This window comes from Petromyzon marinus, chromosome 2 (assembly GCF_048934315.1).
Source record: "Petromyzon marinus isolate PM22_M1 ecotype Great Lakes invasive population chromosome 2, UKy_Petmar_22M1.pri1.0, whole genome shotgun sequence".
NCBI classification, from domain to species: domain Eukaryota; kingdom Metazoa; phylum Chordata; class Hyperoartia; order Petromyzontiformes; family Petromyzontidae; genus Petromyzon; species Petromyzon marinus.
Window position 1 is genome coordinate 16,818,091 of NC_133668.1, and position 25,206 is coordinate 16,843,296.

At 42.2% G+C, this 25,206-nt stretch overlaps 2 protein-coding genes across 3 annotated transcripts; one reads left to right on the top strand and one right to left on the bottom strand.

Moving 5' to 3' along the window:
• The first annotated feature begins 2,227 nt into the window (after positions 1–2,227).
• On the top strand, positions 2,228–4,803 carry LOC116950850 (serine/threonine-protein kinase mos). Its single transcript, XM_032968971.2, has one exon. The coding sequence runs from the start codon at positions 3,627–3,629 to the stop codon at positions 4,653–4,655; it is 1,029 nt and encodes a 342-aa protein (XP_032824862.1). The 5' UTR covers positions 2,228–3,626; the 3' UTR covers positions 4,656–4,803.
• A 1,578-nt stretch (positions 4,804–6,381) lies between these two features.
• LOC116945874 (NACHT, LRR and PYD domains-containing protein 1 homolog) lies at positions 6,382–21,760 on the bottom strand. Of its 2 annotated transcripts, XM_032960508.2 has the most exons (9): positions 20,798–21,759; positions 19,006–19,093; positions 17,220–17,348; positions 16,653–16,754; positions 14,616–14,744; positions 12,208–13,861; positions 10,030–10,113; positions 8,192–8,275; positions 6,382–7,468 (listed from the first exon to the last, which is right to left on the bottom strand). In XM_032960508.2, the coding sequence occupies exons 1-9, from the start codon at positions 20,858–20,860 to the stop codon at positions 7,348–7,350; spliced, it is 2,454 nt and encodes an 817-aa protein (XP_032816399.1). In that variant the 5' UTR covers positions 20,861–21,759; the 3' UTR covers positions 6,382–7,347. The 2 variants fall into 2 exon arrangements, with proteins under 2 accessions (XP_032816399.1, XP_075927098.1); XM_076070983.1 differs by lacking the exon at positions 17,220–17,348 and having other exon boundaries at positions 20,798–21,760.
• Between the last annotated feature and the right edge of the window lie 3,446 nt (positions 21,761–25,206).

Below are 25,206 nucleotides of genomic sequence, written 5' to 3' on the forward strand. Positions count from 1 at the left end.
TGTATATCTGTACAAATTTTGATTTAAAGCTTTCGTGACTGCAGTAATTCATATTCTTAGTTTTTTCGGTAAAGTCACGTTGAAGAGAAACAACAAAATAACAAAATATATATAAAACAATAAAAAATTCTCACGACGTTTCGACCATAACTCAAACGGTCATCATCAGGTGTGTCGGTTTGCATCAATTTATTTTGAAAACGGCATATCTATTTATTTATTTATATAAAAAAAATAACTTTGCGTCACGCGCAACGATTGGCAGTTTGCCCAGGACTAGTCCATCTATTTTTTGAAAAGAGGAGGGGGGAGACGAAATTTGTTATTATGTATGCTGTCTGAAAGCCACTGTAAGCGTGAACAATCAATCAAGAACTGAAATGATTTATCAAATCTTTCCAATGATTGCTAAGATAGAATCCATCTTCTCGGTTGAAATTGTCTCTGTGCTTGTATATGTGGATAGCCTCATGAACGAATCTCTCATGGAAGCCAGATGGCTTACAAAGAACCTCCGTCTTGGAAAAGTCAATGGCATGTGAGCCTACTGAATTAGAACAATGATCTGCTACGGCCGAGGTGTTGGTCCTACCGTGTTTAAGGTCTGCTTTATGTTCACGAATGCGGTCCGAGATATGGCGTTTAGTTTCTCCAATGTAACTACTACCACAGAGGCAACTTAGTTTGTAGACACCAGGGTATTGTATGTCCGGAATCACATCTTTTACAGACGGAACCAGATCACGGATTTTATGTAATGTGTTGAAACGGACCTGGATCTTGTGTTTATTCAAGATTTTGGAGATCTTTTTTGTGATCCCAGCAATGTAGGGTAAAGTGATGGTTTTGAAAGGCTCCTCAAGAGGGTTCTTCTTCATGGTTTGAGTGATAGCTTTGCGGATTGTATAGTCGGAGTAACCATTAGCCCTAAGAGCTTGGTGTACGTGCTTGAGTTCACTGCTTATGTGTTCCTGGTCGGATATGCATTGGGCTCTATGATACAGAGTCTTGATGAGAGAATTCTTCTGTGATGGATGGTGGTGGGAATCCGGTTTCAGATAAGCATCCGTATGGGTAGCTTTCCTGTAGACAGAGTGGCTCATTGAACCATCAGGTCTCTTTTTAATTAGGACATCCAAAAAAGGTATCTTGCCATCTATTTGAAATATTTGAAATAGATGGCAAGATACCTTTTTTGGATGTCCTAATTAAAAAGAGACCTGATGGTTCAATGAGCCACTCTGTCTACAGGAAAGCTACCCATACGGATGCTTATCTGAAACCGGATTCCCACCACCATCCATCACAGAAGAATTCTCTCATCAAGACTCTGTATCATAGAGCCCAATGCATATCCGACCAGGAACACATAAGCAGTGAACTCAAGCACGTACACCAAGCTCTTAGGGCTAATGGTTACTCCGACTATACAATCCGCAAAGCTATCACTCAAACCATGAAGAAGAACCCTCTTGAGGAGCCTTTCAAAACCATCACTTTACCCTACATTGCTGGGATCACAAAAAAGATCTCCAAAATCTTGAATAACACACAAGATCCAGGTCCGTTTCAACACATTACATAAAATCCGTGATCTGGTTCCGTCTGTAAAAGATGTGATTCCGGACATACAATACCCTGGTGTCTACAAACTAAGTTGCCTCTGTGGTAGTAGTTACATTGGAGAAACTAAACGCCATATCTCGGACCGCATTCGTGAACATAAAGCAGACCTTAAACACGGTAGGACCAACACCTCGGCCGTAGCAGATCATTGTTCTAATTCAGTAGGCTCACATGCCATTGACTTTTCCAAGACGGAGGTTCTTTGTAAGCTATCTGGCTTCCATGAGAGATTCGTTCATGAGGCTATCCACATATACAAGCACAGAGACAATTTCAACCGAGAAGATGGATTCTATCTTAGCAATCATTGGAAAGATTTGATAAATCATTTCAGTTCTTGATTGATTGTTCACGCTTACAGTGGCTTTCAGACAGCATACATAATAACAAATTTCGTCTCCCCCCTCCTCTTTTCAAAAAATAGATGGACTAGTCCTGGGCAAACTGCCAATCGTTGCGCGTGACGCAAAGTTATTTTTTTATATAAATAAATAAATAGATATGCCGTTTTCAAAATAAATTGATGCAAACCGACACACCTGATGATGACCGTTTGAGTTATGGTCGAAACGTCGTGAGAATTTTTTATTGTTTTATATATATTTTGTTATTTTGTTGTTTCTCTTCAACGTGACTTTACCGAAAAAACTAAGAATATATATCTGTACAGTTATGTCTGGCACATTTATGCATCAGGACCGTATTCAACGGCTCTCCCAAAGAGCATAATGACTGGTATATTTTGTGATTCCAGTGTGCACATACGGGTAAGATACAAATGGTTTGACACACCAGCAAAAGAAACGTCGACACCAAAACTGATAGCCGAAGTTCATAAGCGTCTCATGGCAGCATATTGCACACCCAAGTGAAGGCACTTCCTGCCCAACAGGTGCAATTCCGGGACGTCGACACGATGTAGCATATGTTCAGACGTCAATCCACTACTGGATGAGAGCCTTGCCACGACATATGTATTCTTCCTCTCGGGTGTAATTCCAATCATGGATCTCTAACAATGCTCCTAAATGCACTTTTTTAGCTTCTTTGATTCTTTCGGTAATGTCACGTAGAATGAGAATAAGTGAGAATAAAATAATATTCTCATTCTAAGTGACTTTACCGAAAGAACCAAAGAAGATGAATCCTTGCAGTCACGAAAGCTTTAAATCTCACTTTTTTAGCTTTTGTTCCAGCAGGTAAAATACACTAAATACTCTTTTGTCGGGGCATTTTGGTACGTTGCTTTTTCCAAAAGCACTCAACTTGCTCTCATCGTCCTCTTAAAAATGTAGGTTCCGGTCCACCTTCATAAACAGTCCGATTCTATGACATTAAAATTTACATTCATTCTGAATTTTCTCTTTAAGGGTTATTATCACCGGTGCCGTGTAAATACATGTCCACGTGTTGGGCTGCGTCCCAAATATCTTAGTTTATAAAATATATAAAGGACATGCATTTGATTGTTTGCGAGTAGGATACAGTACTTTTATTTGAAATATGCATTGTAATCGTCCTATCCTATCGATTTCTTTCAAAAAAACCTTTTGGGTACAAGGCTTACACGAGGCTGAAACATGCTCACTGCCGTATAACTTAACTACAGTGCTCTCGATCTGTGAATCGAGATTAGCAGCAAGCCCTCCAGGGTGCAGCCTGCCGTGATTAGTGCCGTGATTACTTCCCATCGGGAGCATGCAGCCTAATTCGCCCATGAATGGAAACGATATCTTAACGACTTGCGGTGAGCCACACCGTGGTGGTCGCGACGGCTGGAGATTGAGAAACTCGATTAAAGTAACCGCGCGCGTGCTGTGTCAAATCACCTCCCATTGCTAATGAGCGCGCACGTGTAATATAATATCCACGTGTAGCGCCACTCGACGCCTCGATCCACTGCGGTTCGCCAGCCACAGCAGGGGACCCCGGCTGCTTAAACCGCGAGTCGCAGGGACTCGTGCAGCGAGGTTCCCGCATCGCGGTGTGCGAGTTCCCCCATGCCGTCTCCGCTGCCAGTGGGGCGCTTTCGCCCTCGCCTCTCCTCCCCGCGGTCTGCCGCGGGCTCCCCCAGCAAGAGCTCCCCGCTCTCGGTCGCGTGTTGCTGCGCGTTCTCTCCACCGCTCACGCCCGCGCAGGACTTCTCTCCTCCTCCTGCTGCTGCTCCTGCTGCTCACGACCGACCCGGTTCGGTCAATCTCTCGGCGCTGAGCCTCCAAGGCCGCCTGGGCTCGGGGGCTTTCGGCCGCGTGTTCGAGGGCTGCTACTACGGGCGGCGCGTGGCCGTGAAGCTGCTGTCGCTGCGCGGCGCGTCCAGCCTGCACGCGGAGCTGAACGCTGCGGGGCTGCGCCACCCCAACATCGCGCGTCTCCTCGCTGCGTCCCCGCGGACCCTGGTGCTGGAGCTGGCGGGTCCCCGCAGCCTTCAGGGCCTCCTCTACGAGGGCGACGACGCGCCGCTGCCGTTGGCGACGCGCCTCGCGTACGCGCGGGACGTGGCCGAAGCGCTGCGCTTCCTGCACGGCCGCGACATCGCGCACCTCGACGTGAAGCCCGGCAACGTGGTGCTGGCCCCCGACGGCGCCTGCAAGCTCTGCGACTTCGGCTGCTCGCGACGCCTGAGCGGCGAGACCCCGCGCCCGGCCGCGCCCGGCGGCACCTACACGCACCGCGCCCCCGAGCTGCTGAGCGGCGGCGCCGTGACGTCCGCCGCGGACGTCTACTCGCTCGCGGTGACTCTGTGGCAGCTGGCGACCCGGGAGGCGCCGTTCCCGGGCGAGGAGCCGCACTGCGTGGTGTACGCGGTGGTCGCCCGCGGGGCCCGTCCCTCCTTCCCCGCCGGCTTCGGAGAGCGCGGCGGGGACGACCCCGAGGCGCGCGTCCGAGCCCTCGTGGAGCGGGGCTGGGCGCCGCGGCCCCTGGGTCGCCCCCGCGCCGGCAGCGTGGGGGTGGCGCTGGGCGAGATCGTGACGGCCGCGCGAGGCGGAGGAGGAGGTGGAGGAGACGGCGGCGGCGGTCGTGTGCGGTGAGGGAGGCCGCGCAAGTCTGCGGGCGAGACCCGCGGGGGCCACCGGCGCGCGTCTCCCGAGCGCTGCGCGCGGAGCGTCCGGCTGCGCGTGGACACCCCGCCCCCCCCCCCCGGGGCGCGTGGACACCCCGCCCCCCCCCCCGGGGCGCGTGGACACCCCGCCCCCCCCCCCGGGGCGCGTGGACACCCCGCCCCCCCCCCCCCGGGGCGCGTGGACACCCCGCCCCCCCCCCCCGGGGCGCGTGGACACCCCGCCCCCCCCCCCGGGGCGCGTGGACACCCCGCCCCCCCCCCCGGGGCGCGTGGACACCCCGCCCCCCCCGGGGCGCGTGGACACCCCGCCCCCCCCGGGGCGCGTGGACACCCCGCCCCCCCCGGGGCGCGTGGACACCCCCCCCCCCCCCGGGGCGCGTGGACACTCCCCCCCCCCCCCCCCCCCCCCGGGGCGCGTGGACACTCCCCCCCCCCCCCCCCCCCCCGGGGCGCGTGGACCCCCCCCCCCCCGGGGGCGCCGCATGGTTGCAGATTGCCCGCTGGCTTTCTTGAACGTTGATTTGTTTTCTTCACAACCGGAGTGCGTGTCTTTTACCTGGGGTGAAGTATGGGGACGTACCTGTTCACGGACACTTCCGTCTTTTTTTTTTAATATTCACTGTAAACCGGTTTTCGGTGTCCGCATCGCTTCTCCCCCAGCTCTTAACTTAGGGGCGACATTCATTTTCCTTATACGGCTCTGAGCAAGCGGTCGGTGGGCATTGCGCATCTACCATGACGGGTCGTACAAGTAGTCATTGGGGGGGTGACTTGTCTGTGAAAAGTGGTGTCAATTGGATGATGCTCGCCAAAAAAAACATGTTTACAATAACCTCCCAGCTTCTTTTGGTTCTTTATTTTTTTATTCTCATTCTACGTGACTACCGAAAGAACTAAAGAAGATGAATCCTTGCAGTCACGAAAGCTTTAAATCGAAATTTTACCTCCAGCTTGTTATGGGGTTTTTTTAAAGCTAGACATTGCGGAATGTTTTCGGAAGTCTACTCTTGTACCGGGCCTCCATACACAGCTTAAGTTTATAGTAGCCCTTTTGTATATTAACGATTCCTGTGCAATGCGCTTTGAAAGCCCACTGAACATTGGCTGTAAAAACATGAAGAAAAGGCAGTTGAGACTTGTGTGAATCTTGTGTGCAAATTGTCCTAATCAAATGATAGCCGAAACCTAATTTGCTCTTCTACCGCAAACCCTATTTTTCAAAGTCTGAACGCTAATCTTGAAATGGTTCGCCATACGGGGAAGACTTCCCTCCAGTTCCGACTCTCACAGCTGCAGTGTGGGAAACGCGTCTCGATACACGGCTGGGTTGTCTCGGTTTTGCGAATGCTCTGCCGTGTTTTTTTTATTGGTGTACTTAACATAGGGAGGTATTTGCGGTGCATTCATTGGTATTATATTCGAACTGCCAGTGTTTTTAGTATTGCGTAAACATTTTAAGTTTTTTAGACATGTACTTAAATGGATTGGGAGTTGTCAATTATAATGTTGGAACCAAACGGATTGGTTTTCATATAATATATTGCAAATGTGGTGGTTTTTAAATAACTTTACATTTTAACTTTAAATACTGGTATAATTGAAATAAAATATTTTATCTTTCCAACGTTTTTCTTTTTGCTGACACGGTACCTTCAGTACATCTGCCACTCGAAGCACCATCACATTAATCCTCATAAAAATCGAACAATTTATTCCAATGCAAAAATACATGCATACCATGTGTACATTCTATTGAGATTTCAAATGAAATCAGAACTGGGTGGGTTTTGACATGACGCGTAGCTAGATTTGATCGGGGGTGATGTCTGATGGACATTGACAGAGTGGCATGTTGAACTTTATTTCGCGCCGCACATAACCAACGTTGATAATGGTGAGAATCCTCCCAAAAGGATAACCAGTGGGAGACTAATTGATGATATCCGTTGGTGTTGGTTGGCATTCATCCAGAAATATTGGCTGTGGAGATTAATGAAAAATGATTACCTTTCACCACTGCTGCTAAGGTCCTGATGCTGCCACAGCTGAAAGGCACTGCTTTATTATGGCATTACACTAGCCAATCATTTAAAACAATTGATATGGTCCATGTTATCCGTATTTACATATCTAGAAAAGGTAAATAATAATTAGATATGCTGCTAATATGTACAATGTGTCACCTGTTACAAAAACCTCGGTTAATAACACTACCTTTAATATATACAGCAAAAAATACTTCCGGCACGTACTATCCAGTGCTCTTAACCATCTCTCAAATCTTCACGTATCTAAAAAAAATACAATATCCATCTTGCATTTTGCCACGCTCTTCTCGATAGATCTATTGTTTAAGGAAGTTTCAGGATGCTGCCGATTGGCGGTGTGGGCGGCCTCTTGCAAACATCTGCTATCCACAATTGTGATCGCGTTGTGCTGTATTGTAACTTGCTGAATGTCTGGTCCATCCTGACTTGAGTATCTCTGAAGTTATTGCTCATGTCTTCGTTAATTTCTTTCTTGAAAAGGTTTATGAACTTGGAAAATTTGAACCATAAGTATAACTCATAACCGGCACCCTCCGTTCTCCATCAATGCCAGATAATGCGTTTGTTGTAATGGGTGGTGTTTTAGGCCCTGGCCCTTCAGAGGATGCCCAATTAGACTTTATGGATTGCTTGATCGAGAGGATCGTCGCTTAATAATACTTCCACATTCTTGTTTATCTCCATTCGAAAAAACAGTTTCCTGAATTTGGCATCAAATTCGTTATTGCAGAGCCTGAAAGACAAATTATGGGAGCAAGGTAAAGAATTTCCTGGCATGACATTCCAACATGGGGATATAATACAATTACTGCATTTTAATCGTCCATTATAATCATTGCAACTTGCATTGCACACAGTATTCGATCACTCTTAGAGTACCGCATTCTCCTGGAAAGCCAGAGTATGGCACCTCGACACCCATGGAAAGAGTTCACAACATTTGTGAATCACCAATCCTGCCTCCACTGCTCGATTACAGGCAAGTTCCACTCCACCTGGCTATATGAATATCACAAGCTAATAATCATATACACTATCGCCATCCATGTATTTCTCTGCAGGATAACACAAAACATTTTTGGTTAAAGTGTTAAAACACATGCCTTATTTAATGAGGAACTAATACATAAATTAACCAAATGTTGAGCTAAACTTGTAGTGTTGTCAATTTTGACTAATGTAAGTGGCTTTCATTCTGACCTTGTAAGAGTCCTAATAGGCATGTGCTAAAATTTCACAAAGCAACTTCATCTAACAGTTTTTGGAAGGCATATACGTCTAAGATTTCAGTGGCATGCCTCCAATAAAGCATTCAGTTTTTTAAAATATAACTGGTGTATGTGTATGACAACTTCCAATAGGGCTGTCTTCCAATCTGGTGAAATTGTCCCCAATAAAATGGAGTTAACAATCCAACATACAATTGATAAGTGCCAGTGCGTCACACAAAACGTACCTGAGTGTCTTTAAGTTACTGTTGGCCATAACGATCTTCTGGAGAGCAGAGATTGATTCATTTGTCAGCTGGCAAGATTGCAAACTGCAAAGAAAAAAGGTATTGTGCATTAATGTATCTATTCATAGCAAAATATTCATTAAAAAAGCAGTTATCAAGACAGTGAAAGTGGTGGAGCTTACAATGTATAAGAAAGTCCACAGAAGATCTTCAGTTAAGTAAATTATGTTCCATTATCACGCACACATGCACTGGTGGGAAGCCTAATCCAAAAAGCCCCATACTCACGTCCTGCCCACTTTTCATTCTCTTTCTTACCGAATCTCCTCAAAGGATCCCCAAGTTCTCCTTATTACCAATTACCTTCCTTATCTGCCCCCTGTCCGTCCTCCATTTCCTTACCCCCTTTCTCCACGCTTTTCACTGAACCCCTTGGATTAACCCTCCTCCGACAGCTGCCATACGGCAGTATGGATTATTTTTACTGGTAGGAACGAAGTTGCAAACTGAGTGTACCAGCCTGCAATAGATTAATGTGTCCGTCCGTCCGTCCCCTTTCAATACTTTAACGAAGTGAAATCTCGTGCTGTTGGGTGTAAAATCAGCAATAGACAGCGCAGAGACTTGTCCTACCAGCCCACCCTGCAGGGACCTGTTTTAAATGGGGGCTTGGGTGATCCTTACAGATGTAGAGACAGTGCGTGTATGGAGACATTGTATGGGTGGAGACTGTGTGTGTGTGTAGACAGTGCGGGTGCAGGAACAGGACGTGGTCACGAGGGGTAATTATGGAGGCGGAACCATCTGGGAAGTTCGGGAATGGGCTCGAGAGTTCGACAAAGGGGGCGTGGCCGGGGGTGGAGTAAGGGCCACGCCGGAAATAAAAGGAGGTGAGAGGCAAGGTTCAGGGCTGCCATGGGATTGTGGTCAATTTGTCTTCATGCCGTCACTGTCGTGTCGTCCCTGTCTTCGCGTTGTCGCCACTTGCGTGTCATCCCTGGCCCAAAATATGATGTGCATCATCCCTGGCTCAAGGTATCTGTACATCATCCCTTGCTCAAGTTATCTGTGCGTCATCCCTGGCCTAGTTATCTGCGCGTCATCCCTGACCACGTTATCTGCGTGAAGCGTAGATAACGTGTCCGCGAGTCATTACACAAATGTAATCAAATGAAAATATGGTGAATATAGTTACTTTTAATTTTGACATACATTTTGGGTACAAATAGAAATTACTAAATAATTTTCACCAGATTCTCAGGGCACCAACATATTAAGTTTAAGTTTGTAAATGCCCAGTAATACCAGCACAATCTGTCTTCACCAATGTTTAAGAAAAGAATGTTGCTTTTTTTTCCCCAATTTTATTCTGAACGTGTATTTGGCATGATGTTGCATGACAATGAGATTTATCTTCGTGTACTCTCTCCAAAGAGTGTAACAGTATGTCATGTCAGAATTCCTCCTGGAAGGCGATGTCAGAATTTCCTCTGAAGTCACATCAACAGGCCTCTTCTCCATACCATCTGGTGCACATGTTTACATGCCACATTACAAAACTTTTCCTCCTCAAAGCTTGAATATATTGAATTGACAAAGCAAAGTTTGCATTGTATTTCTCTGTTCACATAACAGCAACTGGGTTGAGACCATCAACTCGCTACGCTTAAGTACTGGTTTAAAATCATCGGTGGCTGCTCCAAATGTACCACAGGGTCTCGGCAGTGTTGGCCGAAAGCTCCTGAGCTACAGAGCCAAATCAAGTTATGCCATGTTTATATTTGAAATATACAAATAACATGTTGCTCATGACCAAGAATACATAACACAACACTCACTCTAACACCTCCAGATTTCCACATTCCTCCATCTCTTCGGCCAGAAACTTCAACTTGTCATCACCAAGTGGGTTGCCTAGGAGTCTAAAAAACACGTAAAAAGAATCCATGTAACACAAAAATATTGTAATACAATAACGTAAACATACAAAGATATGCATTGCTGTATACACTATGCCACTAAAAAAAAATTGAAAGTAAACCTTCAAATTACAAGCAATACAAATAAAGCGTTAACAAAACCTAAGAATGTACTTAAGATTAACATTTTGTATTCATATTCCTTGGGTCTTTTGGTAAAGTCACGTAGATAGGTTCAAAGGAAATAACAAAAAACGACGTTTCAATCACAACACAAGCGATCGTCATCAGGAGGAAAAAATAATATTTTGCTTCTCAACGTATAACAAGAATGTTCAGTCTATGCTTTAGCACAGTCCTGCTTGGAATGTATGGTAAATCCATAAACAGTACTGTAAAGTGTTTTATTTGCTGGTGAATAACTGTACGACCTGGAGAAAAACCATGCATAGATAGGTCAGCAGCCTAATTGACGGCTGCAGGTAACAACACATGCTAAAGTGCATGATATAGGAACCCCAACTTCAAAATGCTACACAGTTCTAGATACTGCATAAGGTCAACCCTCCTCTTATCCAGGGTGATATGGGGGCATGCTGGTGCCGGATTCTATCATCCACATTTATCCACAGAAATTGTTCATGCAATCCATGCAGCTATCAGTGGAGAAATGCAATCAGAATGAATTTGCTGTCACTTCGTGTTATCCGTGAGAAGGCGCACATAAAAAAATATTCATTTGGTGTTTACAGGAGATCACTTCCAGGTGACTCCTCTGTGGATAAGCAATCACACTATTTAACATGGCGCCCTTCACAATAATATCGTCACAAAGCAGATAGATTATATCAAACATTTGCCACCACTTCCGAATCATCAGCCATGGACTGCCATGCAGTCAACATTTTTCTGTAGCAGGCCTCCTGCAAAATGCACCCTGTAAGGTGTGCATAACAAGTTCACTTAAAGGGATTTCAAACCAGTTCTGTAAAATCTTCTTTCATGGACCGTTCTACAACATCGGGTGATGTAATGATATGCCAGAGTTCCGAATAGATATTTCGTCTCATGACATATCGAGAATGCAATTATATGGTCTCAGGTTGTGTTTGAACATGTAAAATTATATTTCTAATGCTTTAAGACCCATCGCACCCTGTCAGAAACTACAAACATTTGTCAACATGGAATCAAGAAAGAAAGTGTACACTGAACAACAGAGTACTGTTGTATTATTCATTCGGCAGATGAAGCAGGTTTCATTACACCTCCAAATTGCTGGGTAAAGATGGTAATTAAAATTAAATACCCAACTCACTGAGATATGCGTTGTCCAGTTTTTGGCAATAAACTCAAGGAGTTGCTGACTCATCTGTACAAACTCTTGCGTGATCCCATCATATGTACAGCACTTTTTCAGGTAACCAAGTTTCACTCCACATGCCAAATAATCAATTGGTTAGACGTTCGAAAAAAAATAATTTGTCAAACAGGTAAAGGTGCAGCCCTGCAATGTCTTGTGCACGTCACTCCTGACAAAAGGGCTCTTCACAAGAATGAGCTGTATCCAGTGGTACCTCTGTATACGTCGTTAATTCGTTCCAGAAGGTAGGAGGACTTACACCGAAAATGATGAATATACCAAACTAATTTTTCCCATAAGAAATAAAGGGAAAGGAAATAATCAGTTCCAGAGTATACGAAGTTATATTTTATATGGCACGTTATACATAATTTAGACACTACTTATTACTAAAATGCATACATAAATTAAAATGCATGTGAAAATTCACAGAGAGTTATAGCAAGGGTTGTGCACTGAACGAGATCTACAGGCAGACTGAGGAGCGGCGTTTTGTCTCAGTCGTGAACGGGGTCTACGCTGGTACGCGGTGACTCATCCCGACCCAGACAAGTTCTAGCGAGGCGTCGTATCGCAAGCAAGACGTCGTATCCCAAGACATTTTTTTTCTCGTTAAGACACGACGTGTACCAAATTCGACGTATTCCAAAGCGGTCGTATACCGAGGTATGACTGTACATGAAAGGTTATACTGTATAATACATAATTTATATATTAGTCAGTATTTTACTCACATCAATCTTTTGCAGTTCTTTACAGCAGGCACCAGTCTTTTTAGTTCACAAAAGCTGATGCGACATTTACTCAGATTGAGTGTGTCTATGGGTTTCTTGAGATTTTTCAAGAGATTGGAGAGCGCAATACAATCCATTGATGAAATATGCACCTCTGAAATGTCAATCTCTTCTACACCATCTGTAATATCACGTGTGGCCTGTATGTCTTGTAACTCAAATATACAATGCAAAATATGAATGATCTTTTTCTTGTCAGATTTGTACTGACCGATGTCATTTTTCAGCCAGTCAATTAATATTTTTTTATGAGTCAAATCTGGTGTGTCAATGTAGTCACCTAAGTTTTCCAATGATTTTTCGGATGCCAAGCCACACAAAAACAATTTAACCACATCGTAATGTCCATCATCACATGACTCCGTTCTTTTAATGAACTCTGAAATTGTTATTTTTGGGTCCGGCAGATAAAAAGCCAACGCAGCAAAATACTCTTGTATTGACTCGTGAAAAAATACGTAATTTGTTTTTCTTAAAACGTCTTCAGGTTTAAATATCTCACGCAAAAAAGTATCGTTCAGCTTTTGTGGGTTCACATTAAATTCTTTCAAATGTTTTTTCTCAAACTGTTGAGTGTATTTTTCAAGTCCCCACAATGCTATATTAGCAAGTGACGATATGGATTCATTGACATCGATTTGTTTTCCTGTGTGATGATTAAGTAGCAGAAAAATAAACTTTGATAATAGTTCGGTTGTGGTGTTTGACGTAAATAGTTTGAGAAAAATGTTGTCCATGTTCAAACATGATTTGAATGTTGAAGCTATTATCCAGCAGAAGGCAGGGATGTAACAGAAATTGAACAAGCGATCACATTGTTGTACTCTCTCATAGACATCGCTTGCTAAGTTATCTTGCGGGAACATCTTTGTCAAGTATTTTTTTATTTCCTCTTCGTGAAATCCTACAATCTCAACGTATTGGTCGACCTTAACGGGAGCCAATTGGTCCAGCGAAACCTTTCGTGTTGTAAGTAAAATAGAAGCCCCTTTCAACAACTTTCCTTCTATCAGACCAGCAATTATTTCATTAACTTTACTTTTTTTATTTGGATCACTGCTGGATAAGTTAAAGTCGAGACGATCTCTGAATTCATCCAACCCATCAAATACTATAATGATATCTTTTGCTGTCGGGAGGTCGGGAAACGTTTCTATACCCAAATGAATTTTTGCCAAAAGTTCTCTGAATGAAATCTCATCGGTAAAATGATTGATTTCCTTAAATCTTAAGAAGATAATGTGCTTAAAGGAGTGACTAAACAAATCTCCAGAAACAAAATCGTACACAATCTTTTGACACAGAGTGGATTTTCCAATTCCGGGATCACCAGTGAGCACAACTAGGCGAGGCGGTGACTCTAGAATTTGGTCAAACAATTGTTGATAATGCATTGGTTTGTTTTCTAATGTGTGGGTGTGTTTCGTTTGCCTGGACATGAAATAATGCCCCTTGTCATACCCAACGTGATCAATTGGGAATAACAAAGGACACACGAATCTGTTTTCCAGGAGTATATTTTTTCCTAAGTTGTAGTCTGCTATGTACATTGTCTTGTCTTTTAAGTATTCATTGTAACGTTTAAGAGCATCATCTGCAATGGAACGGAAAAAGACAAATCAATATTTAGCAGTTAAAATAGTTATTTAACATTACATTTCAGTCAATAAAATACTCCCAACAATCCCCATTTTTACCCAGAGCCCATTTACGGATAATTTACACTTTTACTAAGTCAAAAACTAAGGCGACACTGTGGTTGAAAGTTCAACATATTTAAGGAGCTCAAATACAAATGGAATCCATCAACAGGTGGAAACGCCATCGTTCGGGCTCGCCATTATCAGCAGCAGCGTGACTAGTATCATTGTCGGAAATGTTTGGTTGTCCTTCCCCAGCAGCTCCAATTAGCACGGCTGACTATGTATGGTGCGAAAGAAGTTCAACATACATGATAGTCAATTTGACACCCACGGATGAGGCACATAGCATAGGAGTGAGGATGAGAGGTTTCACTGCACAGTTGTCGGCATATTACTTCATCTTGTATAAACACAGCGCAGCATATACAATGACATTATACAATTGTGTTTTAATAAATAAAATTATTCATTTGAAGCTTTCGTGACTGCAGGAATCCATACTCTTTGGTTATTTCGGTAAAGTCACGTAGGTAGAAAATAAAATAAATCACGACGTTAAATTTAAAACAGTCTGCCTCAGCAGCAGACCACGCCTTCCCACCTGATGACGGACGCTTGTGTTGCGCCCGAAACGTCGTGATTTATTTTATTTTATACCTACGTGACTTTACCGAAAGAACCAAAGAGTATAAATGAAATTCTTACCATTCTGAACAAATATGTAATGTGCATTGGTCCTCCTTGATGTTTTCCTCTTTACAATACAAATGAAAAGACTCACTGCCAAAATCATAACCACGATCACTGAGGCAATTATGCCAGCATATGCATGCCCTGAGGAGAGAAGGTAAAAGTGAGGTTTGTTTTACTTAAATAAAACATCCCCATAGTATTGTCAGCATACAGTATGAAAGTACAATACAATAATAACACATGCCAACATTTATTAGCTGCCTTCATACCATTAGACCAATGTTATATTATACTGCAAAAAAGTCACAAATGTAAATTATTGTGGAAAATATTATTGATGTTAAATGTTATACATGAACTTTGTTTGCTCATGTTTATTCCAAGATCAACTTTGCAGCTTTCTATATTTAGTTCTTAGAACACTTTCGGAAGTTAATTCCCATTGAATGATATAATTTCTATGACAAATGTTGTCATTAATATTCATGCCTTTGTTTCTCCAATCCAGTTTTTGTAGAATTGATGTCACTGCGAAATAAGTTTCGCTAAAACATGTAGCCCTGAGTCATTTTTTTAATACATCTATTCAATCTCATTATCTTCCCAATGATCTCCGTGAACAATTTATATACATACAGTACAGTAAGAGGCTAATGGGTGTTTAGTTCTTCAAATCAGTGTTATAATGCATATGTAGTGACATGGAATGGCTTACTATGGCGCGTAGCGCTGGTTGCTGGCAGAGAGGGGGATCTGCAGTTGTAGCAGCCCTGTCTGCCAGCAGGTCACGTGATAAGCCAGAGAGAGGGATGTGGGGCAAAGGTGCTGGAGGGGGCACATGAGGTAAAGCCCGGGAACCCATCTAGTAGGTTCTAGAAGGGAGGCGTGGCCGAGGGCGGAGTGAGGCCACGCTGGGTGGATAAAAGGGGACCCCCGAGCTAAGGTTCGGGGCTGTTGTTGGAGTGGAACCCGTCGTGCTGCTGGAGTGTTCATAACCGTCTTCACCTCCTCGGCGTTGTTAGTCAGGCAGCCTGCTAGCTGTCCTGACTCTAGTGTAGTTACTCCTTGAACCTGTGAAGGCTATAATAAATAGAGTGCCTCCTACTACTAGTGTCTCTGAGTGACTCACTACACATATATATATTATCAGAGCATGTTTATTTCATGTTCACCACAAGTACGTGTGGTTAACACAGACAGGATTCCTTGAATAAGGATTCTGTTTGGTGTTTTAACATCTTGACACCTGCTTTATTGCCAGAAAGGGTAAAACCTATTGTTATATTTTAATTCCTGTGTAATCATTTCGTTAACAAGTCCACAAATATGATTTTAACAAGTGTCCTGTCTAGCCATAATGATTGGTCCAGGAGCGTTCCACCTTTTCATACAGTAACACATATTTTTGGTTCTTTCGGTAAAGTCACGTAGAAGGGAAACAATAAAATAATAAAAATATAAAACAATACAATTATTTATCGAAAGAACCAAGAATATGAATCCCTGCAGTCACGAAAGCTTTAAATCAAAATACTGTAACACGTCGAGTTTAATTATTCTCGTCTGACATCTGAAACCTTTCCTCTACATATAATACTGGGCAATATGATTTATTTTTCTTGAGAGATTAGCATGTAGAATATAAAATAAGATGTAAGATTATATCTTTCCTTTCCCAATAAGTGGTTTTGTCATAGTGAAGGTACTGAATCACAGGAATGCATCATAACACCCAGTTACAATTCAAGTAAACGGTTTGTGTATCCTACAGTATTTGTAATCACCTCTAATGCACTCAGTAACTTCATATTGGCCTACAGAGCTAGAACACTGAGGCAGGGCTTTTAATTGTCAGCATGTGATGCAATAATGCATGAAGTTCCACCCTCTGATCATATATTCTTCTATAAGCAATTTGCATTTTTCATATTTATAATTACCATTTTAACATTTCTTTAGAAAGAAAAACATCCATTAGCCGTGTGGCTTTTGCTATTCGGTTACTTGTACAACTAGTTTACAGTAACCATGGTTATCATTATTGCTTACCAGTTTCCTCACAACGATTTGAAATATCATGGCGGTAGTAACCCTCCCTGCAGCGGCATATGGCGTTGTGTTTCAGATTACACGGCTGATCAACTTCTTCGTCTGCACAAAACCAAACGTAAAATTACATCCACAATATTCACAACAGAATACACATTTCTTAGTTTTGCGCACCATTTCAGAGTTGATGGATATTTTACCATGAAATGTATTTATTTTGTGACATTAATGGACTTTTTTGGCTCGGCTTAATGGTTATGGCTTGATTCACCATTATAATACACATCCGCAACTGAATGCAATCTTTTCTGGAGGGTTGTTTAACTATGCGTCTATATGACAGACAAGGATTTCATGGGTGAACATACTCTGGACTAAATCAAGGTTTGCCAACACCAATTTACACAATATATAATAACGTCGTGATTTGAAATGCAGAAGAATGACTAGAAGGGTAGTATAGTCTTTAGGTGGTCACCAAAACTAAATATAGGTGAAATTATAATGCAATTTCAGACTTTAAAATAACTATTAAAATATATGTAATGTTACATATGAAGTAATTACTGGCGTCACAGAGGCTGCACTCGTTGCACTTTGTCGCATTGTTGACTTTATCCATGTAGTGTCCATGACTACATTGTCTGCAGAATGAATCCCCTTCGTTAGAAGAGCAATCAAACATCTTGTACTGCCCTGGAATAAACCAGCACAAATACATTCGATTTGCATCCATGAACAATGTTATACTTATAGTATTACACTCCAAATACGTTACGTGAGGAGTGCGATCTGATGTTCTGACCGCCGGTCCAACCATTCCATTTGAAAACAATAGACTAAAATATTAAAAATAATTTAATACATATCTATTAACCTTATTGAAGTAAACATTAACTTGAAGTCTTTCTAACAAAAATATAAACAAGTTAACACACATTTTATTGTATTTTATATTTGACAAAGTAAAAAATTGCAATGTGTATGTCTAGCAGATATAAAAGAAATTATTTGTATTCTACCTGGTAAGGCCAACTGAGCTATATAGCTCTTTTTCAGAAGTGACCTGGTCACAAATTATAGCTCAACGAAGCGGCTTATCACGTGGAAATGTATCGCAGCCAAATATTCTAAACGCATGTTGATTCTAATAGTGGAAGGAAAAACCGGAGGACCCGGAGACAAATTCACGCGACTATGGAGAGAACATACAAACTCCAAATCTACATCAGGCGTCGGGGTCGAGATCGAACCCATGTCCTACTGCGTACCAGGCGAAGTAGTTAACATCTCGCCACTGTGACATTTCAAAATAACTTTTAAGAATTTTCATTTCCAAACCTAAAATTTTTCTTAGACAGAGAGGATGAATCTTAATCATGTATCTACAAGATAAGAACTATCTATATCTCATTTAAACCAACTAATATATATTTAACATATTCTATAAACGCATTAAACCAAAATGGCTGGACTTGCAAACACATGATAATGCCTTCCCAATAATGTGGAAACTTACAGGCATATGTGGAACCAAACACCAACTAATTTAATATATTTAAAAACTTGTGTAGGACAACTCGGGGCACAACCTAGGTATGATATTAAAGATGATTTTAATCCATGGGATGGGACCAATTTGTCACCATTTGCAAATCAGCCCTGGAGAAGCCTAAAACACCTGTTTAATGCATAGAGGTCACCCATCCAACCACCATCTAGGTTCAACCAGGTGATTTGATTTCATATGTAGAGATACAACATAACTCATTTGGTCTGTAATTTTCTTCGCAGTAAATACTATTATTCACAGGGGTCAAGAGAACTGCACTTCTTCCCATTACTGTATTTTCAGATCCCTGTGAATTTTCTGATAGATGAGATGAACCAAAAATAATCCTTATTTGTGGCTGTAAGATTCTGGCTGCCATCTACTGTTGTGTGTAAGTGGCCTATTAAAGTTATTTCTGAACTACAATACAACAGTTCTCTAATATCATATACCAGGGGCTGTTCCCTACCATAATGTTGTTACTGTAATTCATTGCTATATATACTTGTTTTGAGAACTCCATAATAAAAAACACTCCCTTTTCCCACGACATGGGAAAGGTATAGAATTAAAGTAAATGTTCATAAAGTTCCGTTTAATTGAAAAAAATACTCAATTGTAAAACAAAACGAGGTGATGCAGGTATACCATAGACGAATCAGCCAATAATGTACTGGGTTACGTGGCACAGTAGATATATTAAACAAATGCAATGTGACTGAGGTTTGGACTGGCTGAAAACCTGTGTAACCTGTGTAACCTGTGTGGGAATTGTAACTATGCAAAAGTTGCATTGTTTACCTTTACTGCACATGAAACAGCAAATTCCAGTCGTTGATTCGTACATCACATCAGGGCAACCATCCACTTGTTTGTCAACCAGAAAAATCTGAAATGGGAGTAAAAACAAGTTTAATCTCATCAAAAAAAGCATTAATCTTCCACAGACTCCCCACCTTCATAGACCTTGGGGCAGAGGGATCTACAGCTGGTGGTAAAGAGGGATACAAAGTGGGACGATGTTGGGGGTCAAAGTCTACGAGGGGAAATGATTGAACTTGCTAAAATGGAACAGCGTACATTTAATGGGGTGGTGTTGATGATTCTGTTGTTGGAAGCTTCCACAAGGACACGAGCCGTGTTCTCACAGCGCAGTGTTCTCCATGCGCGATACCTCGAGAGAACGTGTGTCTCGCTCGGCGTCTGTCTGAGCGTCACCTCATCAAGCAGATTTGTCCAAACGAGCAGATAGACAATAGGTCGACCCCCCCCGCCGGGTGAATGTATCAACACTCAATAATTGGCTGAAAACATCTTAATATATATAGGGGGGATAGCAGAGCTTGGGCAATTGCTGTGCGCAAGCACAGCTGACGTATCCGCATGTTTGCTTTTTAGAGGTAGTTTTGATGACGGTTTAAGTGTAAAGGACGACGCTTCATTTCACATGCACAGTCGGCTTCATCGGAATGACAAAGGTCTGCGGAGTATTATTGCACTTGCCGATCGAATACATTATTACAAGGTGGCACTCATTACACACAGAGCGCTTAGCCACAATAGCCACATCGAACATCGCTTTCAGACGCGCTTCTGCGGCCGTCTGGAACGCTCTTCCTTCGAACATTAGGAAGCCACGGGAGCTCGTCGCCTTTGAAATCTAGATTGAAAACTCATTCCTTTAGACTTCAGATTAATCACGGTTGGTAAGTACATACAACACGTACTTCCATTTCAAATTATACAAGCAGCCCTTCGTCACCGCTGGGTGAAGGTCACCGCCACATCGCTGCGGGTCATCGTGGTTGTATGACCACGTGGTTGTATGACCAATAGAACCAAAGAGTACGTGGTTGTATGACCACGTGGTCAGCAACCTTGGTAACTGTGGGTTCAAGTGGGGGGCTGGAGAGACCACTTCAGACGACACTCGCCACTGACGTTAGCCGTGGCTGGGATCGCAGCTCCGTGCCACAAGTTAGCAGCGCCCGAGCTAGGGCTGAACGATTAATCGATTTAAAATCGAAATTTGATACAATGCGATTAGCAAATCGCAAAGGCGTGCGAGTCTTGGCGATTTGAAAAGTCCCTATTGCTTTGTTATTGGAATTGTTTTATTTTTTTATTGTTATAACTTTATTTAGCTTAACAATTGTTCTGTGCTTGATTGTTCTATTTCAATTTAAACATTTTAATAAATACATGTCGGAAGCAATTCATATCTATTAAGTTCTCATCCTTGCATTAGAACATATAGAGCAGTTCATATTTTGATGGTATCACGTGGTAATGCTCCATCACTTTTTTAAAATCTATTACAAAGCGAATATTGAACTGAAGCTTGACTTAAAAAAATGTAAACGCGATATGTCGGAAAAAAAATCGCAATTAGAACGCAGAGCCCACGGCTGGGCCCCTCTACCGCAGCACAATGGAAGCGTTGCGAAACGAAACCAGCGGAGGTGTTGACGCCAACTTCCCCAAAACGGCGTGCGCTCAAAGACTCCTTATTTGTTGTAGCTGAAACACCGCAACGCGACTGTTGGTTGTCGCAACGTCCCCATCCCGTGCACGCGACGACGACGACACTCACTGCGATCAGCAGCAGAACCACCACGGCGGCTTTACGCCGCGTGCGTTTTGACGGGGCAAGCATTTTTTTTGGAGAGGGCAAGGATGGCGTGAAACTGGTGCAGGACGCGTAGCAAATTGCGTGAACAACCCCCGGTAACTTTGACACAGGATACGTTCATGTCAACGCGGATGTGTGTGGGTGGAGTTATTGCACCCCGTGCTGCGCTGTGGGGTGGAGAGGAGGAGGAGGAGGCGTTTACAACTATCAGTTATATAAAAGAACAAATTTGACCTCAGGTCTTCGTTCATTTACCAGCTTCACATTCCCTATTGCCGTACAAAAACCGGAGGGAAGGGCCTTTGCTATTGATGCCCCCAGGGTCTGGAATGCTATTGCCAATAAACTGCAACTTGAATCGCTACCAATGAGATCTTCTCTCAAAACTGCTCTAGAGGAGTTGTACACCCCTAGCTGCCACTGCTATTCATTGGCGTAAAATAAAATGTTTTCGCTCCAGATGACCGCTGCAAAGTATTATCTGTATTTTGATTTAGAGTGCTGATCTTAAAGGTGCATTGAAAAATTTGATAGTCCGACCGATGCTTCTGTTGTTGTGGAGTAACTCATGCAGCCAGCTATGGCTCTAGGATTTGGTGTTACATGTTATTTATGTAGTTTATTGTAAAAATTCGGTCACAGTCCTTGTGATCACTGTTACGTTGCAATTATGGCTTTATTTTTTGGTGATTTGGAAAAGTTTTTTTGTTTGGACATGTTTGTTTTGTTGTAGTACGGAGTTAGACTGATGGCCTTAATCTAAGTTGTCTTGTGGTTGTTGTTTGACTTGCATCCCACTGGGATTTTTTGCACACAGCGTTGGTATACGGTGCTTTTTTCAGGAATATTTTTGCTGTTTTTTTTCCATGGATTTTCTGTTTGCACAGTCACACATGTTTTTCTTGTTCGTGTTTTTTTGTTTGTTGTGGTTGCACCCGATTCAAGAGCCGAATGGCTCACAGGGCTATACCAAAATAAACGGAACTGAACTGATATAAACTCCTTAAAAAAAGTTTGTTTTTTAAACAACGGTTTTATTTTAAAGTTTACTAAAAAATAAATAACTCGACTGGACAAGGGGAAGTGGCCGACATCCTGATGACAACAGACACGTGGCACCTGCTTCTTGGGCGAGGCAATTCCAGAGTTCATCGACCGCGGTGCTTTTTGACCTACCCAAATAAATATTTAATTAATCAGCCGTCCGTACAAAATGTAAATTACTTTAAAAGAGGCAAGTAATTGATTAATTGATGCCGATTTTGATACAGGCATGCATTGTCACCGGATCTGAGTATGTGTGCAAAATGTGGAATTGATTGGACAACGGGAGGTGGACGAAATTTAGATAACAAGATTTGACCCAGACAGAGGAATCAAGTTAAGTAAAACCGTTGAAAAAAGACGCTTCAGGATGCTATACCTGATTTAAAGCTTTCGTGACTGCAGGGATTCATAGTCTTGTTTCTTTCGATAAAGTCACGTAGAAGGGAAACAATAAAAAAAATATTATTATTTGTTTCCCTTCTACGTGGTGACTTTACCGAAAGAACCATGAAGATGATATACCTACTCTTGGTTCTTTCGGTAAAGTCACGTAGAAGGGAAACAAATAATAAAAATATAAAACAATACAATTCTCACGTTTCGACTGCAACACAAGCAATCATCATCAGGTGTGATTGTTTCCCTTCTACGTGACTTTACCGAAAGAACCAATAATATGAATCCCTGCAGTCACGAAAGCTTTAAAACAAGATGATATACCTGTCAACCCCGTATTACAGACCAATTCAGACATTGGTCACCCCGTGCCCCTTGTGAATTTCAACGTTCATCCTACAAAGTCCCATCACAAGGGAGAAACCCAAACAAATATAAACATGTTTTTGCCCATATTGAAACGGCTGTGCGTTGTATGGACGTGAACACTCAATTCCCGTGTACAAGAATACGGGGTTTAACCCGTATGGGTTGACAGCTATGCGATGTATATTCTTGGTTCTTTCGGTAAAGTCACGTTGAAGGGAAACAATAAAATAATAAAATATATATAAAACAATAAAATTCTCACGACGTTTCGACTGTAACACAAACAGTCATCATCAGGTGTGAAAAAAACAACGGCAAGAAGCATTTGAAAGAAGTGGCGGTTTGTATTTATTATTTTATTTTAAAACGTTGGTTTATTTATTTATTTTAAAGCGGTGTTTGTATTTTTTTATTTTAAAAAAACGTTGGCACCACGGACAGCGATTTGACAGTTTGTTTGGAAGGACGAGTCCATCTATGTTCGGAAAATAGGAGGGGGAAGACGAAAATGTAATGTATGCTGTATGGGATTATGAGAGTTTAGCGATGTAGTTCTGGGCTCCTTCAAATGGAGGAAGAGGCAAACGACGCCGACTCCTGAAGCCCTCTCGTGGCTGCCAGACCTCGACAAATGTCATTTAGCCCATGTAATGTTGCCGCAATACGCGAGAAGAGAAACCGCCAAGAGTCCAGAATAAACTTGAAAGCGGTGTGGATTGTGTCACCAGTTGATGAAGAGGACTGCGTATGATAACAGTGGATGTGGAACACGCTTCAAACCCCAAACCCAGGTCAACCGACTGGATGTTCGTATAAGTGAGGAAACGCAAACGATGAATATGTAAATTTTGATTTAAAGCTTTCGTGACTGCAGGGATTCATATTCTTGGTTCTTTCGGTAAAGTCACCACGTAGAAGGGAAACAATAAAATAAACAGGTCCCTGCAGGGTGGGCTGGTAGGAACATTGGAATTTTGCGCAATTTTATAAGACATATGAAGTCTCTGCGCTGTCTATTGCTGATTTTACACCCAACAGCACAAGATTTCACTTCGTTAAAGAATTGAAAGGGGACGGACGGACGGACACATTAATCTATTGCAGGCTGGTACACTCAGTTTACAACTTCGTTCCTACCAGTATAAAAATATAAAACAATAAAATTCTCACGACGTTTCAACTGCAACACAAGATGATGATTGCTTGTGTTGCAGTCGAAACGTCGTAAGAATTGTATTGTTTTATATTTTTATTATTTTATTATTTCCCTTCTACGTGACTTTACCGAAAGAACAAAGACGATGAATATGTAGTGATTGTAGCATGACGTCATTACCGCCTCCAGCTGGGATGACGTCATGTGTGTGTAGACCCGCGTGGAAGTGACGCTCCCCCGCATAGTGACGTCACACGTGTGCGTGTGTACATAGTGGTGACGCTACAATCACTACAAATATAATAGAAATTAATAAGATGGGGAGGAAATGTTTAATTGGGAAAAAAAAGACAAATACCAAATTGGTCATCGATGGTACACCAAACGTGTTTGCGTTTATAGAGTTACGGAAGGGCTAGGAGCAAAGTTTAACGAAATACCAGCGAGCCCAGATTGAGGGGCTGAGTGAATTCAGCATTATAGATACAGTGGCTACTAAGTTTAACACGTAGGCCTGTCGCGACCAATATCATTCGTAATAAAGGGTTAGATCGTGTAAGTGTAAGGGCCCGTCCATAAATGACGTCACACACCTGGGGGGGAGGTCAGACATTTGTGACGATATGTGACGAGTGGGGGAGGGGTTTGAGAAGTATGACGTCACATCAAAATGCGCAACTTTAAATAAATATAAACAATTGTTATTGTTTTATATTTTTGTTATTTTATTGTTTCCCTTCTACGTGACTTTACCGAAGGAACCAAGAATATGAATCCCTGCAGCCACGAAATCTTTAAATCAAAATTTAATATAATTGTTATAACAACACCAATTTTGATTAATTTTCATTATTAACTATTTGATTATTTAAATTTACTAAGGTCACCTTTTATTTATTCCATGAAGGAGCATTTTGCTTCTCCATGGGAGAATGGAGATGCATAAATTTTGTAAATTTTTTGAATGATTGTTATTAAACATTTTGATTTTAATGATTCAACCAGGGCTTTTCATTCTGTGGTATGAATACGTGATTGTTATAATTGTACTCTCCATTTTGCTTCGTTCTACTACAAAGTTTCAAGTACTTTTTAATAGTTATAATTACTTTTAATATTTTATAATTATAAGAGAATTTCAATATAATATTCTGAACATCTGCAGTTTTGGTTAGACGTTGAATATTTTCAAGTGAATTTTATGCTCAATTTCAGCTTTCCAACGCCTCCTTTTTAATACATGTTTTCTCCTACAACATCAGAGTGCAGCGCCACATTAAATACGCAACTACAATGACAATAGCTTAAAGAGATTTGAAGCACGTTTTATTTTCAAAATGGAAATATGGTTTTGGGGGGGGGCAGAGCTTTGTGACGTCATATTTGAGGGGGTCTGACTTTT

What these genes read in the sequence shown, in the direction of transcription:
- LOC116950850 (XM_032968971.2), top strand. Translation starts at nt 3,627, where the DNA reads ATGCCGTCTCCGCTGCCAGTGGGGCGCTTTCGCCCTCGCCTCTCCTCC.
- LOC116945874 (XM_032960508.2), bottom strand. Translation starts at nt 20,860, where the DNA reads ATGCTTGCCCCGTCAAAACGCACGCGGCGTAAAGCCGCCGTGGTGGTT. An exon ending in TGGTTCTGCTGCTGATCGCA is followed by an intron (nt 19,094 to 20,797) that starts GTGAGTGTCGTC and finishes CTCCCATTTCAG; the next exon opens with ATTTTTCTGGTTGACAAACA. An exon ending in CTGTTTCATGTGCAGTAAAG is followed by an intron (nt 17,349 to 19,005) that starts GTAAACAATGCA and finishes GGTTTATTCCAG; the next exon opens with GGCAGTACAAGATGTTTGAT.